Source organism: Mauremys reevesii, linkage group 7 (genome assembly GCF_016161935.1).
Source record: "Mauremys reevesii isolate NIE-2019 linkage group 7, ASM1616193v1, whole genome shotgun sequence".
NCBI lineage: Eukaryota > Metazoa > Chordata > Testudines > Geoemydidae > Mauremys > Mauremys reevesii.
This window is the reverse complement of record NC_052629.1, coordinates 74,834,320-74,852,472: the sequence shown is the minus strand read 5'-3', so window position 1 is coordinate 74,852,472 and position 18,153 is coordinate 74,834,320. Positions and strand designations below refer to the sequence as shown.

The window sequence follows — 18,153 nt, the reverse complement described above, 5'->3', positions numbered from 1 at the left end:
AAAGTTAAGCTATATAATTGCTTAAATAAATGTGTATAGATCTAGTGTACCCTCCTGGTTAGCAAAAAACACTAAATTTCATGTAAAGGCTATGATTAGTTGCAAATGGACCTGTTTTAGTGGTTACCAACCAATGAGAATCAACCTTTCTTTAGATTAACTAAAAAGTACAAATGCAGAATGATTAAAATTTATTATTTAAATTAAGGTTTTCTACTTGCTGATTTAAATCATGATTAAAATCTGATTTAAATCAGTCCATCCTGCTTCAGAAATGTTTTTTGTTAAATTGATTTAATGTTCTGTTGCCTTTTGATAAGAATCTCATTCCTTGGTTTGACATATAGCAGGAACAAACACAGCAACACGGAACAGCTGCCAAAGAGCCTGCTTGAGTGAATAGATCCCTCTCCAATTCATTCTCAGCAATAGACTGACATTATGTATGTTGTGTTGTGCAGTACCACAGCAAGTACAGTGATTTTGACAAGGGGCTAGCTAAAACAGCTGTTCTGTGGCCTTGATTAACAAGAGCCAGGATGAGTAATTCTTAAGCTTTCAAGTAACTAGAGTTTAACTGGTTGACGCAGCCATCGATCAGTTTTAGTGCCTGTGTAGTGTCCATGTGTAATAATAATCATTTACCCGTACATGCTTTCCATTAGACTACCTCAAAGGCACTACAAATAATTTGTCTAACTGTACTTGAAATGGGTTTTCAGTGCTGCAGCCTTCACTTTGTTTCTGAGAGCACAACTGAGCAAATGCAGCAGCCTTTCTTAGCCCAGTTTTGTGGGTGACTCTTATGTCATGTCACTGGGAATAAAACCTTTTCTTTGTGATTAAGTCTCTTAACCTTGAGTGTTTTAGGATCATACTGAGGGTATGACTATACTGGCAAGTTTCTGCACCACAAACTATACCACTTTTATTAAAATGCTGGAATTAAATTGCAGTTGCATGTCCACACTGTGCTCCTTATGACACTGGAGTGAATCCAAATTAGCAGCTCTTGCAAAGGCAAAGACAGCAGTACATTGTGGTAGCTATCCCACTGTGCAACCAGCTGCGAGTGCTTTGGGAAGGGTTTGCAATGCCTCATGGGGCAGGCACAGTGTCACATGATGCAGGTTTCCCAATCCCATTGTTCCATGGGCATCCTGCTACATTTCCAGCTGCTCTTCAACTGAAGTGGGGCGGGGGAGAGTGTGTGACAGGAACTGTGTGTGCATGCATATGGAGCTGGGGAGAGAGACAGTGTGTTTTGTGGGAAAGAGTGTATCAGCATTGTCTTGTAAGTTCAGACAGTGGCAGGAAGCAACCAGTCCTGAGGCAGGGGGAGGGGATCTCTCTCTCTCTCTCACACACACACACACTCTCTCTCTCTCTCCCCCCTCCCCCCCCACATTAATGGTTTGCATGTGTCCCGGAGCAGATCAGCACAGCATACAGTGGCTGTCAGAAAAGGTGCTTTGAAAGGGGAGGTTTCAGAGCAGCAGCCGTGTTAGTCTGTATCCGCAAAAAGAACAGGAGTACTTGTGGCACCTTAGAGACTAACAAATTTATTTCAGCATGAGCTTGCATCCAAATAAGTGAGCTGTAGCTCACGAAAGCTCATGCTACAATAAATTTGTTAGTCTCTAAGGTGCCACAAGTACTCCTGTTCTTTTTGAAAGGGGAGGGGCGCATGTCTCCAAGGCAGCCAAGTTCAAAACGAGCAGAGCGGTCACTTGAGGCATTATGGGACAGCTCCAGGGGCCAGTTACACTGCAGAGAGCAATGAAGTCACTGGCAATAGAGCCTCTGTGCAAATAGCCTTATGACTCTCCTCGGGGTGGCTTTTTTGCAGCGCTGCAACTGAGGAGTTTCTGCGCACAAAGTGGCTTGGCAGTGTGTACACGTCTGCAGTTTGAGCGCAAAAAGCTGCTTTACTGCGCAGAAACTTGCAGGTGTAAACAGGCCCTGAGATGTGGTGTTCTGGAGCCTGCAATGTTGTCTCTCCTTTTGTATAATTTCTTACTAATTGAGAAGGACAAACTTCCCTGTGCTGCTACTCTGTGTGCACTGTATCCCCGGACTAGCTTCTAGGCCACTAGAAATTGATTGGATGCTTTAGGGCCGACTCTAGGTTTTTTGCTGCTCCAAGCAAAACACTTTTTGGCTGCCCCCCACCCCAGCCCGGGGGTCCCCGCTGCCCCAGCACTGGGCTCTCCCCCTGCCACCCCAGCACTGGGCTCCCCACCCCCAAACATGGGCTCCGCTACCAGCACACAGCGTCCGAGCCCTGGCTCAGCCACGACTCCGTCCCCATGCGGGTGGAGCTGCTGGGTGGCACGGAGCGGGAGTACTTCCCGGTGGCGGTGCAGCTGCGGGGCGGCATGGAGAACATGGCTTCCTCCCTGGGCTTTGCGGCACTGCTGGTGGCCGAGATGGATAAGTTTGTGCTCACTGCCCTCACTCCCGACATGCTGGCGGCCGATGACCTGGAGAGCCCCCCGGACCTGCTGCTCTTCAGCCTGGCCCAGCCCCGGCGGGCGGGAAGGTGAGGATCTCCGGCTGCAGGGCTGCCTGCTCAGCACTGACGAGCCCAGCCGGCCGCTCACCACCTCACACACTCTGGGAGCCCCTCTTGCCGCCGCAGACCAGACTCGGCTCCAGGGGACCCCGCTTCTCTCCCTCCCCAGGGCCCAGGCTGCGGCGGTGAGAGGGGCTGCCGGAGTGTGTGAGGAGCCAGGGAGGGAGGGAAGCAGGGCCTGGGATGCAGGGAGGGAAGAAGGGTCCTGCTGCTGCTCTGAGTCTCCCCAGGGTGGCGCAGTGTTTCCCGCCCCAGTGGGTTGTGCAGGGCGCCACCGCGCTGGGCTGGGGGCGCGGATCCCGGCTCGAGCACTGATAGGGCGAGTGGCTTTTCGCCACTCCAAGCAAAAAAAAAAAAAAAAAAAGGTGGGGGTGGGGTAGTGCCACCCCTTAGAAAGTGCTGCCCCAAGCACATGCTTGGAGGGCTGGTGCCTAGCGCCGGCCCTGGGATGCTTACTAGCTGACAAGGTTATCAGGAAGGTTTGCTGACTAGATCTGAGCTCTCTCTCCTTCCTTGAGAAAACCTCATTTCTTGATGCTTTAGGAGTAAGTCACAAAGCACTGGAAAATCCACTGTAGGAATAATCCAGACTGAGCTTTGGGGGAGCTGATTGATCTGTCTGCCTAGGTACTTGTGACTTGGTAGTGTTAGAGTTCCTCATGAACATTAATTATTGTACTCTCATAACCTACCAGTGAAGTAGGGAAGTATCATTGTCCTGTTTTTCAGAAGGGAAACTGAGGCACCAAGCAATTGAGTGCCTTGGCCCCAGGCTTCACAGGAAGTCAGTGGCAGAACTGAAAATCAAATGGAGAGGAGTCCTGAATGCCAGTGGGTGCTGTAACCATTCTGGTTAATTGCTAGGATTTTAGAATTAAAGGTATGGTGAATGAAGTTGGTGCCCATTAATTGCATTCATTGCTTTGGAGACTCCTGCTCTACTGGTTAACAAGTAGCATAAACACAGGCGGCAGGGATTTTTGCCCAGGATGGAACTGAAGATGAAGTTCACTCCACCATAAGGATATTACAAACTTTTAAGGGTGCTGTGATCATTGTTGTGGCCTGGGGGCTGTGGAGAGCTGGCTGGTCACATGGTTCTGGCAGCAGCTGCTTGTTTCCAGATGTTAACTCCCATGAAAAGAAAGTATAAATGTATTCCTTTCCTAATATTAATTTCCAGGGAAGCCATTGCTGCTGAAGTGGCGCGGGGTGTGTTTGATCGATAGTGGGAGTGGAGGAGGTCTGCCTGCTGGCAAAAAGGTGGGTGAGGTGTCCACAGCACACACACTCTTCAAAAGTTGCCATCCTCTGAACAAGTCCAGGAACCCCTGCTCACTGTGTTGCGCTTTCTTCTAAGCTGTTGTGCTTGCCGATGGAGTGGATTGAATTAGAACAGCGGTTCTCAAACTCTGGGTCAGAACCCCAAAGTGGGTCATGACCCCGTTTTAATGGGGTCACCAGGGCTCGTATTAGACTTGCTGGGGTCTGGAACTGAAACCCGAGCCCCATGACCCAGAGCCAAAGCAGGAGGGCTTCAGCCCTGTGTGGTGGGGATCAGGTTACAGGCCTTCTACTTGGGGCTTTGCCCCCCGCCCCCGGGAGCAGTGGGGCTCGGGCTATGGCTTTGGACCCTCCACCTAGGGTAGCAGGGCCCAGGTGGACTCAGGCATTGGTCCCCACTCCAGGGGTTGTGTAGTAATTTTTGTTGTCAGAAGGGGGTCATGGTGCAATGAAGTTTGAGAAGCCCTGGATTAGAAGAACAGAGCAGTTATATCCCCATCCTAGAGATACGTTGGATCCTTTCAAATATGTGCAGCAACAGAGAGATCTTGTGGCAAGTTGAGGAAGAACCTCATTTCTGTTCCCCATGCAGGACCCAGGAGATGCATCCCAGATTCTGAGGTCAGGGTGTCCATCCTGTGGCCCTCAATGTGACTGTGCAGGGCTGCACCCTATGATGTTTACAGTGAAGGGTTTGGATCAGCTTCCAGTCACTGTGGCGGGCACTGCCTCCCTCTGCAGCACAAGTTACAATCCCTGCCTCGAGCAGCTTTGCTCTGAACCAGAATACTGGAGCAGCTGTTGTCCTTTCCCCTGCTGTAGCTGTTTAGTAGCTCCCCTGCTGGCTTCCTGCTGCATTACAGGAGCAATGAAAGTGTACCTATGGTTGTTCATTGTTACCTCCCTGCTGGGCTGTGGGAACCTCAGCAAGTGGGAGAGGAGTTTAACTAACTGCGCCGAAGACTGGGGAGCCTCCTGCACGCAGCCCCCCAGACAGCCAAGGAGAGGGGGAAAATCAGCCATCCATTACAAGCTTCCTGATTCTCTGCCCTGGCCCAGGCTCATGTGCTAGCTGTCTGTGGTCCCAAGAGATCACTTGCCAGTTCAGGATAGCTGGAGGGCACCAGACACAGCCCCTCCCACTCTCAATATGCCTTTGTCCTGTCCCCACCCTAACACAATGCTACACTGGGGCAAAGGATAGGAAAGCATAAGAGCTAAATACTCTGGCTCTGCACCCACTGGAAACTCCCAACACCAGGCGGCTTCTGCTCTCTTTGCACGACCCAAGGGGCATTGAGCGAATAGACTGGGCCAAAGGATCTGCTTCAAAGTATCAGTGTTGATTCTTGGCCTCCTTGACATAAGTTAGACTCTCATGCCCACCTCAGGCACCTGACATGTCTCTGACCCATCTGACCTAGAAGCAGAACTTGGTGCTGTACCCATTTGGAAACAGGGACATGCCATTGCATTCTACAGGTCATGGAGCAGGGCTTGGCAGCCTTTCCCCATTACTCACAAATAAGGAGAGGAGATTTGGTATGTTAAATTTGTAGGAAAACCGTATCACCACACCCATGTGTCCAAAACTTGGGTCAGGCATCTCAGAATTATGAGGCTAGGTTAAAAAATCAGGATTTTACAGATATGCTGGGGGCTTTGTTTGCATCTGAGCCCCTCAGCTATCCTTGGCACACTTGTAAACCTTTTCTCCTCCAGCTGAGATTCCTCTGGAATCACATGAACCCCAGAGCTGGGTCACTAAAACTTCAAATGGTATGATAGTCCCAATCAGATTGCGAGAGCCGGCAGTGCTGAGGAAATCACATCTGTTATTGAAAAGGTTGATTATGTCCTGGCTGGCCCTTCTTCAGGGAACATCTTTCCCTCTTCACACACCTGTGCTGTAGGAAAGCAAGCTGGAGGCTAAGGTGCTCCATCCAGTCTCCTGAGGAAGAACTGCAGTCTGTGACTTGATTACAAGAAACCCACATCAGAACTGTGACAGAACCGAAGTCCTACCTTGGAGGGGCGATGAAACCATTTGTATAGTGGGGGTGCTGAAAGCTGTTAAGCCCTGTATATGATGATAGCCAGGCATTTGGGTGCTATTATGTCAAGTCGGATGCTGCTGCCACATCTTAGTTCCAGCGCCCCTTGCTTGGTCTGGTACAGAGGTGCTGACAGGACCTCACACTGCAGAGTGCTGGGAATATAAACTTCTCCAGGCACCATTGAGACTTTACGAAAAGGCCCCCAAATGACTCCTGCCTCATTCTGCTCTAATTTGTGGCTGACCTCTGCCGGTCTCCTCTTTGTGAAAAGGCAGGGGATGGAAACATTAGAAAATTCTACTCCCCTTTCTTATGTGGGTCAAACCCCGACTCACTTCCAAGAAACACCACAGAGTCTGTCTGCACTCCACAGTGATTGACACCTGGGTCTGAGCACCCTGCTTAGCCTCGTTCAGGTTGGAGCATCCCTATAGCAAAGACCTACCCACTTTACTGTGCCCTCACTGTGTCTGCGCTTACCTAAGTGTCTCCGGGGGCATATCCCATAGTTCTTTGTACTGAGACACTCTAGGATTCTTTCCGAGTCAGTTGTGTCATTTGCAGGAGAACTTGTCTGTCCTTTGGGGGAAGTTGTGGGAAAAGTATTGGAGGGCTATCAGCATGTGAATGAGGTGGTTGGTTGGTTGGCTTGTTTTTTTTGCCTGCATTCTCACCATGAAGGGGACGGTTCCAGCCTGAGTTGAATTGGAGCCCAGGTTCTAACCTGACCCACTAGCTGGGCCTGCTAGCCCGGGTATAAAGCACCTCTGAACCCAGCTCCAAGGGTCTTGTGCAGAGACAGAGGGGGGGTTGGGCTAAGACCTGGGAAAGAGTCCAACTTAACTGTGCAGTGAAGACAGAGAGTGGCAGGCAGGCCAGCCAATCTGCCCCATCAGCATCTCTTCATGAGATTTCCTTAGTTCTGCAGCACCCATGGGCGTGCTAGACCCTTCACAAATTAAAGGAGCAGGTCCCTGCTGCAAAAAGCTTCTGATCTCAGAGATTCCAAGGCTAAGAGTGACCACTGTGATCACCTAGTGCAGGGGTGGACAAACTTTTTGGCCTGAGGGCCACATTGGGGAATAGAAATTGTATGGCGGGCTATGAATGCTCACAAAAGTGGGGTTGGGGTGCGGGAGAGGGTGAGGGCTCTGGCTGGGGGTGCAGGCTCTGAGGTGGGGCTGGAGATGAGGAGTTTGGGGTGTAGGAGGGTGCTCTGGTCTGGGACCGAGGGAGATCAGAGCTGGGGCAGGGGTGTGGGAAGGGATTCAGGTTCCGCCTGGGAGTTTGGGCTCTGGGGTGGGACTGGGGAAGAGAGGCTTGGGGTGCAGGAGTGTGCTCCATCCTGGGATCGAGGGGTTTGGAGAGTGGATGGGCATCAGGGCTGGGGCAGGGGGTTGGGGCATGGGGAGAGGCTCAGGGGTGCAGGCTCCAAGCAGTGCTTATCTTAAGCGGCTCCCGGAAGCAGTGGCATGTCCCTTCTCCAGCTCCTAGGCATGGAGAGGCCCCCCCACCCACCCTCGGCGTGGGGCCGTGGTGTGACCCCCGACCTGGCACCCCAGCTGAAGCGCCGGAGCAGGGCCAAGCCACGTAGTGCAGCTCCTGACCAGGCTCCCCAGTGGGAGCTCGTGGACCAGCTTAAAACAGCTTGCAGGCCATAGTTTGCCCACCCCTGATGTAGTGTGACCCCTTGTATAGCACAGGCCAGAGAGCTGCCCCATAATAATTCCCACAGCAGAGCTTTTAGAAAAACAGCCCATCCTGAATTGTAAATTGTCAGGGATTGTTCTTCTTCGAGTGATTGCTCCTATGCATTCCAGTTAGGTGTGCGCGCCGTGCGTGCATGGCTCTTTGGAAGATTTTTACCCTAGCAACTCCGGCGGGCCGGCTGGGTGCCCCCTGGAGTGGCGCCGCTATAGCGCTAGATATATACCCCAGCCGGCCCGTCCGCTCCTCAGTTCCTTCTTCCCGCCCGTGACGGCCGTTGGAACAGTGGAGTGCTCCTTTGACCTCCACATCCCTAGCTTATCTCTGGTTCTCGTTGTATTTAGTGTATATAGTTAGTTAAAATAGTTAAGTTAGTTTATTAAGTAGATTAAGGGGAATTAGGGGGGCTTAACCCCTCTTTTCCCGACCGGTGCGGGCTTATGCCCAAGGCACCGGGGTTTAAGCCCTGTGCGGCTTGCCAGCGGCACATGCCGATTGGGGACCCTCACGACTCCTGCCTGCGCTGCTTAGGAGAGCAGATAAGTGCCCAATTTGCAAATCGTTCAAACCAAGAACAAAGAAAGAGCGGGACATTAGATTGAAGCAGCTCTTAATGGAGTCGGCGCTTACCCCTGTGGTGCCGACACCATCAGCTCCGCAATCGTCTTCGGCGCGGAGCGCCCCAGCGGTTCCCGACCGGTCCGGTACCGAGACTCTTAAAAAGAAGCAGCCGGCACCGACACCTCGGCACTGTTCCCTCTCACCATCAGGGAAACGCAAGCCGCAGCAGAAGTCTACCAAGACACCTGCGTCGGGACTGCTCGTCCAGCCACCAGCGCCGGCTCCCTCGGCACCGGCTACGACAGCGCATAAACCATGCGCAGTACCGTCGACACCGGCACCGACAGGGCTGTTGAGTCCGGTACCTCCGTGCTCCCCGGTGCAAACCGTGGTCGAGCTGCCTCTCCCGTCGACGCCCGAGACTTTCTCGACGGCGAGAGAGCTCATAGAGCTCACAGAGGCACCGAGCCTCCGGCCCCCGGCACCGCCGGTGCAGGCTGTGCAGTCAGTGGGCAAACCGGCCATCATGAGGCCGCCTTCCCCTGACAGACGGGATAGAAGGTGTTCCAGGTCACTCTCCCAATCCAGGAGACGGTCGCCTTCACGCTAATCTAGATCCCGGCACCGGTCACCATCCCGGTACCGTTCTCCTTCTCGGCGCCGGTCGCAGTCCCGGTACCGCTCCACGTCGCGGTACCGGTCGCACTCCCGGAGACGATCCCGGTCCCGATCTCCCAACCGTCAGGACCGAAGAAGGTCCGGATCCCGGTACCACTCCCGGTACCGATCATCACGAAGTCGCTCCCGCCGACGTCAGTCGAGATCGCGGTCGACCTCCCGGTACCCGCACGGTCGATGGTCCCGCTCTCGCTCCCGGCACCGATCCCCGGCACCGTCCAGGGACAGACCGTCGGCATCGACGGCGCAGTCCCTGAGCGCCTCTGCCCCCCCGTGGCCTTCCCGCCAACCTTCAGTCGCCTCTCAAGCGGGCAGCGGTGGTGATCTCCGGGCCGATCCCCAACGGCAGGACCACGGTCCGCAGCAGTGGGGCTTCTGGACCCCCTGGGCCTATCACGAGGCTCAAGGGATCCCCTCCCTTCAGCGACCCAGGACCTCCGACCACAGGGTGCTGGACGCCACGGTCAGCAGGCCCCCTCCATCACTGCCGGTTGAGGCTCCACCGCCACCTGTAGCGGCAGAGCATCCCGTAGACGGAGAGGCTTCGCACCCCATGGACGAACCACTTCTACAAGCCATGGGCCAGGGCCTATCCTCGTCTTCCTCGCCGGATGAGGCGGTGACGGGGGCATCAACATCGGACCCCCACCGATTGACTTGCGGGCCCACCAGGACCTGCTTCGACGGGTGGCACAGGCCATTGACCTCCTGGTCGAAGAGGTCGCTGAAGACGAGGATCCGGTGACCAGGGTGCTTGGAGCTGAGGCCCCGCTGCGGGTGGCCCTGCCCTTTATTCGGACCATCCAAAAGAATGCCACTACGATCTGGCAGTCGCCGGCGTCCATCCCTCCCACCGCTCGAGGGGTGGAACGGAAATACTCGGTTCCCCCCAGCGGGTACGAGTATCTTTACACGCACCCGACTCCGGACTCCCTCGTAGTACAGTCCATGAATGAGCGGGAGAGACATGGGCAACCCGCTCCGGCGCCAAAGTCCAAGGACGCGCGGAGGATGGACCTGTTGGGCCGGAAGGTCTATTCGGCTGGTGGCCTCCAGCTACGGATTGCCAATCAGCTGGCTCTCCTTGGTCGCTACACCTACGACGCCTTCGTGTCCCTTTCTAAATTTACGGAGCTGATACCAGCAACCTCCAGACCGGAATTCTCAGCCCTTCTTGAGGAGGGCAAGAAAGCCTTCTGGTCCTCCCTCCAGGCCTCACTGGACTCCGCAGATTCCGGAGCCAGAACTTTGGCATCGGGAGTGACCATGAGAAGAATCTCCTGGCTGCAGTCTTCCACCTTGCCGCCCGAAGTCCAGCACACTCTACAGGACCTGCCCTTCGATACCAAGGGCCTCTTCTCGGAGAAAACAGACTCCAGAATTCAGACTCTTAAAGATGGCCGAGTCGCCATCCGCACCCTGGGCATGCACACGCCAGCTACCCAGCGGAGGTCCTTCCAGCAGCAGTCGTACCGCCGGTTTAATCAGGCCAGGCCACGGCCTGACAATCCGCGCAGAGGCAGGGTGAACCGCCGGAGACCGTCGGGCAACCGGGGAAATCAGTCCCAAGCGCCCTCCAAAGCCCCTCAGGGGCCTAAGTCTGCCTTTTGATGGGACGCCCGAGGACGGCCCATCAGTCTCTTCACTGGATTCTTCCCTGTTATTTTTCAACCGTCTTTCCCACTTCCTCCCGGCGTGGTCCCAGATTACAACGGACAACTGGGTACTGCGCACGGTAGAGTCTGGTTACCGCCTTCAGTTTATTTTGCCCCCTCCCTGCCACCCACCCTCCCCGTCCCTCTTCAGGGACCCCTCTCACAAGCAATTCCTCTCGCAAGAGGTCGAGACTCTGCTGAGTTTGGGTGCCATAGAGGAGGTGCCGAGCGACATGCGAGGCCGGGGATTCTATTCCCGATATTTCCTAATCCCCAAAGCGAAAGGAGGTCTACGACCTATACTAGACCTCCGAGAGCTCAACAGATACCTGCTCAAGCTCAAGTTTCGCATGGTAACCCTGGGGACCATCATTCCCTCCCTGGATCCGGGAGACTGGTTTGCCGCCCTCGACATGAAGGACGCGTATTTCCATATCGCAATTTACCCTCCTCATCGACGCTACCTGCGTTTCGTCGTCAACAGCATGCACTACCAGTTTGCGGTGCTACCCTTCGGCCTCTCCACCGTGCCGAGAGTCTTCACCAAGTGCATGGCAGTGGTTGCCGCAGCCCTCCGCCATCGTCGTATACATGTCTACCCGTATCTCGACGACTGGCTGGTCCGCGGACCATCCCGCCAACTGGTAGCAAGTCAAATGGCCACGATCCTAGCCCTGTTTCAGCGCCTAGGACTTATGATAAACGCCGAGAAGTCCACGTTAGCTCCATCACAGAGAGTGGAGTTCATCGGAGCGGTCCTGGATTCCAATTTGGCCAGGGCCTGCCTCCCTCGACCTCGGCATCAGACTGTGGTTTCCTTAGTCCGGGACCTACAATCCTTTCCCACAACAACGGTGCGATCCTGCCTCCGCCTCCTGGGCCACATGGCGTTGTGCACGTTCGTGACTACGTACGCGAGGCTGCACCTTCGCCCGTTTCAAACTTGGCTTGCGTTGGTGTACCGGCCGCACCGCGACCCCATAGACATGGTAGTTACAGTCACGAAACCGATCCTCGCTTTACTTAACTGGTGGCTGGACCCAGAGGTCGTGTGTGCCGGAGTCCCATTCCGCCCTCCTCGCCCGTCCGTCACCCTGACCACGGATGCCTCGGAGTTGGGGTGGGGGGCACACCTCGGCGACCTACACACCCAGGGTCTCTGGTCGCCCCGAGAGCTCTCCCTACATATCAATGTCAGGGAGCTGCGGGCGATCCGCCTCGCGTGTCAAGCTTTCCACACCCATCTCCAAGGGCGCTGTGTGGCGGTGTTTACGGACAACACGACGGCGATGTTATCTAGCCAGGTCATGGGAGCCCCCTTCGAGCCCTTGGCCACGTGTTCCCTGCTTTATTTATCATGGAAAACGGCTTTTCTCATCGCTATAACTTCAGCGCGACGAGTTTCCGAGCTTCGTGCCCTAACGGCTGGTCCGCCGTATACCATCTTCCATGGAGACAAGGTGCAGCTTCGGCCACACCCGGCCTTCCTCCCTAAGGTGGTGTCGGCCTTCCATTTGAACCAGGACATTTTCCTCCCGGTCTTTTTCCTGAAGCCGCACGCCTCAAGTCGTGAACAACAGCTTCACACCCTGGACGTCCGCAGGGCCCCCGCATTTTACATAGAGCGGACGAAGCCCTTCCGGTGTTCGCCCCAGCTATTCGTAGCGGTTGCTGATCGCATGAAAGGCAAGCCGGTCTCCTCTCAGAGGATTTCCTCCTGGGTAACATCTTGTATCCGGACATGTTACGAGCTTGCTCGTGTGCCAGCTAGCTGCCTCACCGCTCACTCTACAAGAGCGCAAGCCTCGTCTGCCGCCTTCCTGGCCCATGTCCCCATCCAGGACATCTGTAGAGCGGCCACCTGGTCTTCTGTCCACACCTTCGCTTCCCACTACGCGTTGGTGCAACAATCCAGAGACGATGCAGCCTTCGGCTCAGCAGTCTTACACTCTGCCACGTCTCACTCTGACCCCACCGCCTAGGTAAGGCTTGGGAATCACCTAACTGGAATGCATAGGAGCAATCACTCGAAGAAGAAAAGACGGTTACTCACCGTTGTAACGGTGGTTCTTCGAGATGTGTTGCTCCTATCCATTCCAGACCCGCCCTCCTTCCCCACTGTCGGAGTAGCCGGCAAGAAGGAACTGAGGAGCGGACGGGCCGGCTGGGGTATATATCTAGCGCCACTCCAGGGGGCGCCCAGCCAGGCCGCCGGAGTTGCTAGGGTAAAAATCTTCCGAAGAGCCGTGCACACGCGGCGCGCACATCTAACTGGAATGGATAGGAGCAACACATCTCGAAGAACAACCGTTACAACGGTGAGTAACAGTCTTTTCCAGTGGTTAATTACTCTCACCATTATAAATTTACACCTTATTTCTGGTCTGAATTTGTCTAGCTTCAACTTCCAGCCAATGGAGCATGTAGCAGAAGGGTCCACATGGACACTAGGCGCACTCAAACTAAATGTTCATGAACCAAGCCACTAAGGTGGGATTTGAAGGAGGAAGGGCTTTACTGGGGAGATCCTGCCGTGCATAAGGGGCAGCAGGAGGCATGTAAGGGAGACTCTTACAGCTGGGCGGTAGAGGTTGAGAATGCTGGCAAGGTGGGGTTAATGTTGCTGTCAGTTACTAGATCACTGAGGTATGGCAAAGCTAAGTTAGGAATGGCCATGGGCTTGTCTCTACCGTCCATTTTGTTGTGAGCAGAGCATTTGGGGGACTTAAACTAAGGTGGTCAGAGTGACAAGCCAGCAAGGCAACCTGAGCAGCTGCGTTCAGAATGGACCCGAGGCAAGCAAGGTGTGGTGTTGGGGGCCAGTGAGGAGGGGCTGCAGTGGCTATGGTGTGACACGTCAAGGACTGGAATGAGAGTTCAGTTCTGTTGGTGAAGAGGAAAGGCCAGTTTCAGAGATGCTGCTTTTTCTTACACAGCAGGGTTTGGACATGGCCTGAATTTGTGGGTCAAGAGGGAAGGCCGAATCAGAGAGGTTACAGGCCTGAGTGACTGTGAGAATGATGGTATCCATGGGAACAGAGAAAGCTGTGAGGCTGGGGAGCAGGGCACACAAACAGCTCAGCATTGGCCACCTGGTCAGGTGAGGCAGGGTGAATGGGAGGGGCTGTGCTTGAAGCTGAAGCCAAGGTTAGTGGAGCTGGAGGAGCCAGTGGAGAGAGTGGATGGGGAGTGATGTAGGCAGGGATCGGGGCAGGAGGATAGGGCCAGAGGTTGTGTTTTGGATGGCGGTGTGTTCCATCGGAAGGGCAGGGGCAGGAGGTTACAGCAGTCCTCACTGGAGACTAATTAGGATGGTGGCAGTTTATCAAAGATAAAGTTGGGTCCTAGAAATGTGGTGGCAGAAGTAGCAGGATTTGGATTCCTGTAGGACTTTTCAGTGTATTTGTGCTGCTCCTAGTGCTAGATACGGTGGGGGGGGGGAGCGGGTTGGTGAGGGGTGTGTGTCTCTTTTATAACATATACTGCAGTTGTGACATCACTTTATTAATGGCAAGATCCATTAGCACATGGAAATAACTTTCTAAGTGGAATCAAAATACTAGATTTCTTCCAGCCATCACTTGACAAATGTCTGTGGGAAAGTCCTGCTTAGCCCTAAAGAGTTGGAGCGCCTGGTGGAAGTGGGGTGGGAAGCTGGACATTTGGATCCAAACACCAATAGTAGCAAGTGTGTGCATCCCTGTCCATGCGGGCAGGGCTACAGGTATGGTTGACAGATCTCCTTAGAGTCCAACAAGTTTTCTAGTAAGGAAGTAGTGTGGTAAAAGTTACTAGAAAGACAGGCCAGACAGTGAGGTGAGTGAGAACAGCTCTTTTCTCATAGGATTCTCCATTGTTTTTCAGATTGGAACAAGACTAATTCCTGGGATTTCTCAGCCGTGGCTGTCTGCCCCTCGTGAAGCTGCCCCCTCCCAGCCCATGCGGCTCTTCCCATGCCCCGAGCGTGCAACTGGTGCCGAACGCAATGTGTGTTTGTCAAACCATGGAAGTGGGCAAGTATGGCAAAAATGCCAGTCGAGCCGGAGAGCGAGGGGTCCTGTTGGAGCCTTTCATTCACCAGGTGGGCGGCCACAGCAGCATGATGCGCTACGATGACCACACTGTTTGCAAGCCCCTCATTTCCCGAGAACAGCGCTTCTACGAGTCCCTGCCCCCGGAAATGAAGGAGTTCACGCCTGAGTACAAAGGTGAGCCCTAGTGCTGCTGCACAATGTAGTTTCCCACTCTGTGGGGCTCCTGCAGCTGGGGGCAGGTTCTGTTTGTCATTTCCTTCGCTACTGCTGCTCTCCAGTGATTTGATGTGAACTGTGTGGTGGATAGAGGTGTTCTCAGAGTGTGTGTACAGGGCTGCGCGTGTGGCTGATGATCAAAGGATGATTTCAGTGCCATGCCTCAGTCTGACAAGAGTTCTGAATTAGCTCCTGACTGAGCCATGTTCAGCATATGTGGATCAGCTGGCAAAGTCCTGTTTTGAACCCGCCCGGGTTGTTTCAGAAGGCTCGTCCTCCCACTCTTCACATTAAACAAGAAAGTTGTTAAATGGAGGCAATGGGTGCCTCTTTATGCAGCTGCGTGCTGAGTGTGCTGGGTTCTGGCTTTCATTGGGGAGAAATGAATATGGAGCTATCACCAGGGTGAAGACCCTGCTTCCAAATGGCTGACAAAAGAAGAACTGAAAGTGCTGCTTCCTCTGAGTTTCCCCTAAGCTCCCCACACTGCTCAACATTGCTCCCCGTGGCACGCAGCATTGCTCCCCGTGGCATGCAGCATTGAGTGCAAATAGAACAGTAACGTGGTTGCCTTTGAACATAAGAACATAAGAAAGGCCGTACCGGGTCAGACCAAAGGTCCATCTAGCCCAGTATCTGTCTACCGACAGTGGCCAATGCCAGGTGCCCCTGAGGGAGTGAACCTAACAGGCAATGATCAAGTGATTTCTCTCCTGCCATCCATCTCCATCCTCTGACGAACAGAGGCTAGGGACACCATTCTTACCCATCCTGGCTAATAGCCATTTATGGACTTAGCCACCATGAATTTATCCAGTCCCTTTTTAAACATTGTTATAGTCCTAGCCTTCACAACCTCCTCAGGTAAGGAGTTCCACTAGTTGACTGTGCGCTGCGTGAAGAAGAACTTCCTTTTATTTGTTTTAAACCTGCTGCCTATTAATTTCATTTGGTGACCCCTAGTTCTTGTATTATGGGAATAAGTAAATAACTTTTCCTTATCCACTTTCTCAACATCACTCCTGATTTTATATATCTCTATCATGTCCCCCCTTAGTCTTCTCTTTTCCAAACTGAAGAGTCCTAGCCTCTTTAGTCTTTCCTCATATGGGACCCTCTCTAAACCCCTAATCATTTTAGTTGCTCTTTTCTGAACCTTTTCTAGTGCTAGAATATCTTTTTTGAGGTGAGGAGACCACATCTGTACACAGTATTCGAGATGTGGGCGTACCATGGATTTATATAAGGGCAATAATATAGTCTCAGTCTTATTCTCTATCCCCTTTTTAATGATTCCTAACATCCTGTTTGCTTTTTTGACCGCCTCTGCACACTGCGTGGACATCTTCAGAGAACTATCCACGATAACTCCAAGATCTTTTTCCTGACTCGTTGTAGCTAAATTACCCCCCATCATGTTGAATGTATAGTTGGGGTTATTTTTTCCAATGTGCATTACTTTACATTTATCCACATTAAATTTCATTTGCCATTTTGTTGCCCAATCACTTAGTTTTGTGAGATCTTTTTGAAGTTCTTCACAATCTGCTTTGGTCTTAACTATCTTGAGTAGTTTAGTATCATCTGCAAACTTTGCCACCTCACTGTTTACCCCTTTCTCCAGATCATTTATGAATAAATTGAATAGGATTGGTCCTAGGACTGACCCTTGGGGAACACCACTAGTTACCCCTCTCCATTCTGAGAATTTACCATTAAGTCCTACCCTTTGTTCCCTGTCCTTTAACCAGTTCTCAATCCATGCAAGGACCTTTCCTTTTATCCCATGACAGCTTAATTTACGTAAGAGCCTTTGGTGAGGGACCTTGTCCCTTTGCTTTGTGGGCTTGACTGTATCAGCTCTTTTCAGTACTCAGGTTCTTATGGGGTGCATCTATGGGAACAGACATTGTGTGGAAAATGATATGAGCAAACTGCCAAGGCAAATGTTCTGAAGCAGGTGCTAAAAATGTGCATTCCTGGTTTTCCTGACCCACTTGCTGCTTGTGGATATTCAGGGGAATGGGGGCATTCGGTGGCAGCAAAGCATGTTGAGCTGTCACCCCCTCAGGCGTGCGCCTGGCCTGCTTTGCAGGTACCCTGCCTTCCTGTAGACATGAAGCGACTCTGTCTTGGGTGGGCTGAGCTGTGTCTATGCCAGAGTAAGGCAGTTAGATCACTCCCTTGAGGAAGGACCGTTTCCTCTTGGCCTTTCTCAGCTCCTCAGCATTACCACTCTAACACTTAGTCTGGATGTGAGGGACTAGGTCTGATTTACAGATTCACCGTGCACTCCAGGTTCAGAGTATGCTGGTGTGTGATTCGTGATAGTACGTTAAAGCTTGATGGATGTCTAGCTGGTCATCCCAAAGAGTTGGTGAAATCTTTACCCCTCCTGTATGTGCCACATTTGTCACTGAAAAACTATTCACAGATGTGTCAGTGTGAAAACGTTCACTTGGAACTGAGTTTTCTATCCCTCCAAATGCAAATAGTCTCTTCTAGGAGTCACCGGACTGACCAGGAGCAACAATAATCTTTCAAAGTGACCAAAAACTAAAACTAGCTCTGGTTTAAAGTCTTCCATCTCCCGTGGGACATGAGGAATTGCTCTTCCCTGTGGATAGGCTTGGCAGAGTTAGATTTGCACGTATGTAATGTCAGTGGAGGAGGATGTTTATTTTTAAGCATTTTTAAAATTTGTAATCAGTTTAAATTTTCCCATTTGTGGGAAATTATGGGGGAATCATAGAATCATAGAATTCAAGATCAGAAGGGACCATTATGATCATCTAGTCTGACCTCCTGCAAGATGCAGGCCACATAAGCCGATCCACCCACTCCTTAAGCAAGCGACCCCTGCCCCATGCTTCGGAGGAAGGCGAAAAACCTCCAGGGCCACTGCCAATCTACCCTGGAGGAAAATTCCTTCCCGACCCCAAATATGGCGGTCAGCTGAACCCCGAGCATGCAGGCAAGACTCTCCAGCCAGACCCTCTGGAAAAAGGCTAACAATATCCTATCATTGACCCATTGTACTAATTACCAGTGTGGCACTTTATTGACCTATTGACTAAGCCAGTTATCCTATCATACCATCCCCTCCATAAACTTAATCTAGCTTAATCTTAAAGTCGCCCCCACTGTTTCCTTTGGTAGGCTGTTCCAGAATTGCACTCCTCTGATGGTTAGAAACCTTCGTCTAATTTCAAGCCTAAATTTCCTGACTGACAATTTATATCCGTTTGTCCTCGTGTCCACATTAGCACTGAGCTGAAATAATTCCTCTCCTTCCCTGGTATTTATCCCTCTGATATATTTAAAGAGTGCAATCATATCTCCTCTTATCCTTCTTTTGGTTAAGGAAAACAAACCGAGCTCCTCAA

General features: G+C 52.4%; 1 protein-coding gene across 4 annotated transcripts in view; it reads left to right on the top strand.

Moving 5' to 3' along the window:
- IP6K1 (inositol hexakisphosphate kinase 1) overlaps positions 1-18,153 on the top strand; it is a 118,992-nt gene that overhangs the window by 82,042 nt on the left and 18,797 nt on the right. For 3 of the 4 annotated variants that reach the window (XM_039482318.1, XM_039482320.1, XM_039482321.1), the window contains one exon: positions 14,382-14,725. In XM_039482318.1, coding sequence (XP_039338252.1) covers positions 14,503-14,725 — 223 coding nt within the window. In that variant the 5' untranslated portion in view covers positions 14,382-14,502. Of the gene's footprint in view, positions 1-3,758; positions 3,839-14,381; positions 14,726-18,153 lie in introns of all 4 variants that reach the window. The other variant, XM_039482319.1, reaches the window with a different exon arrangement.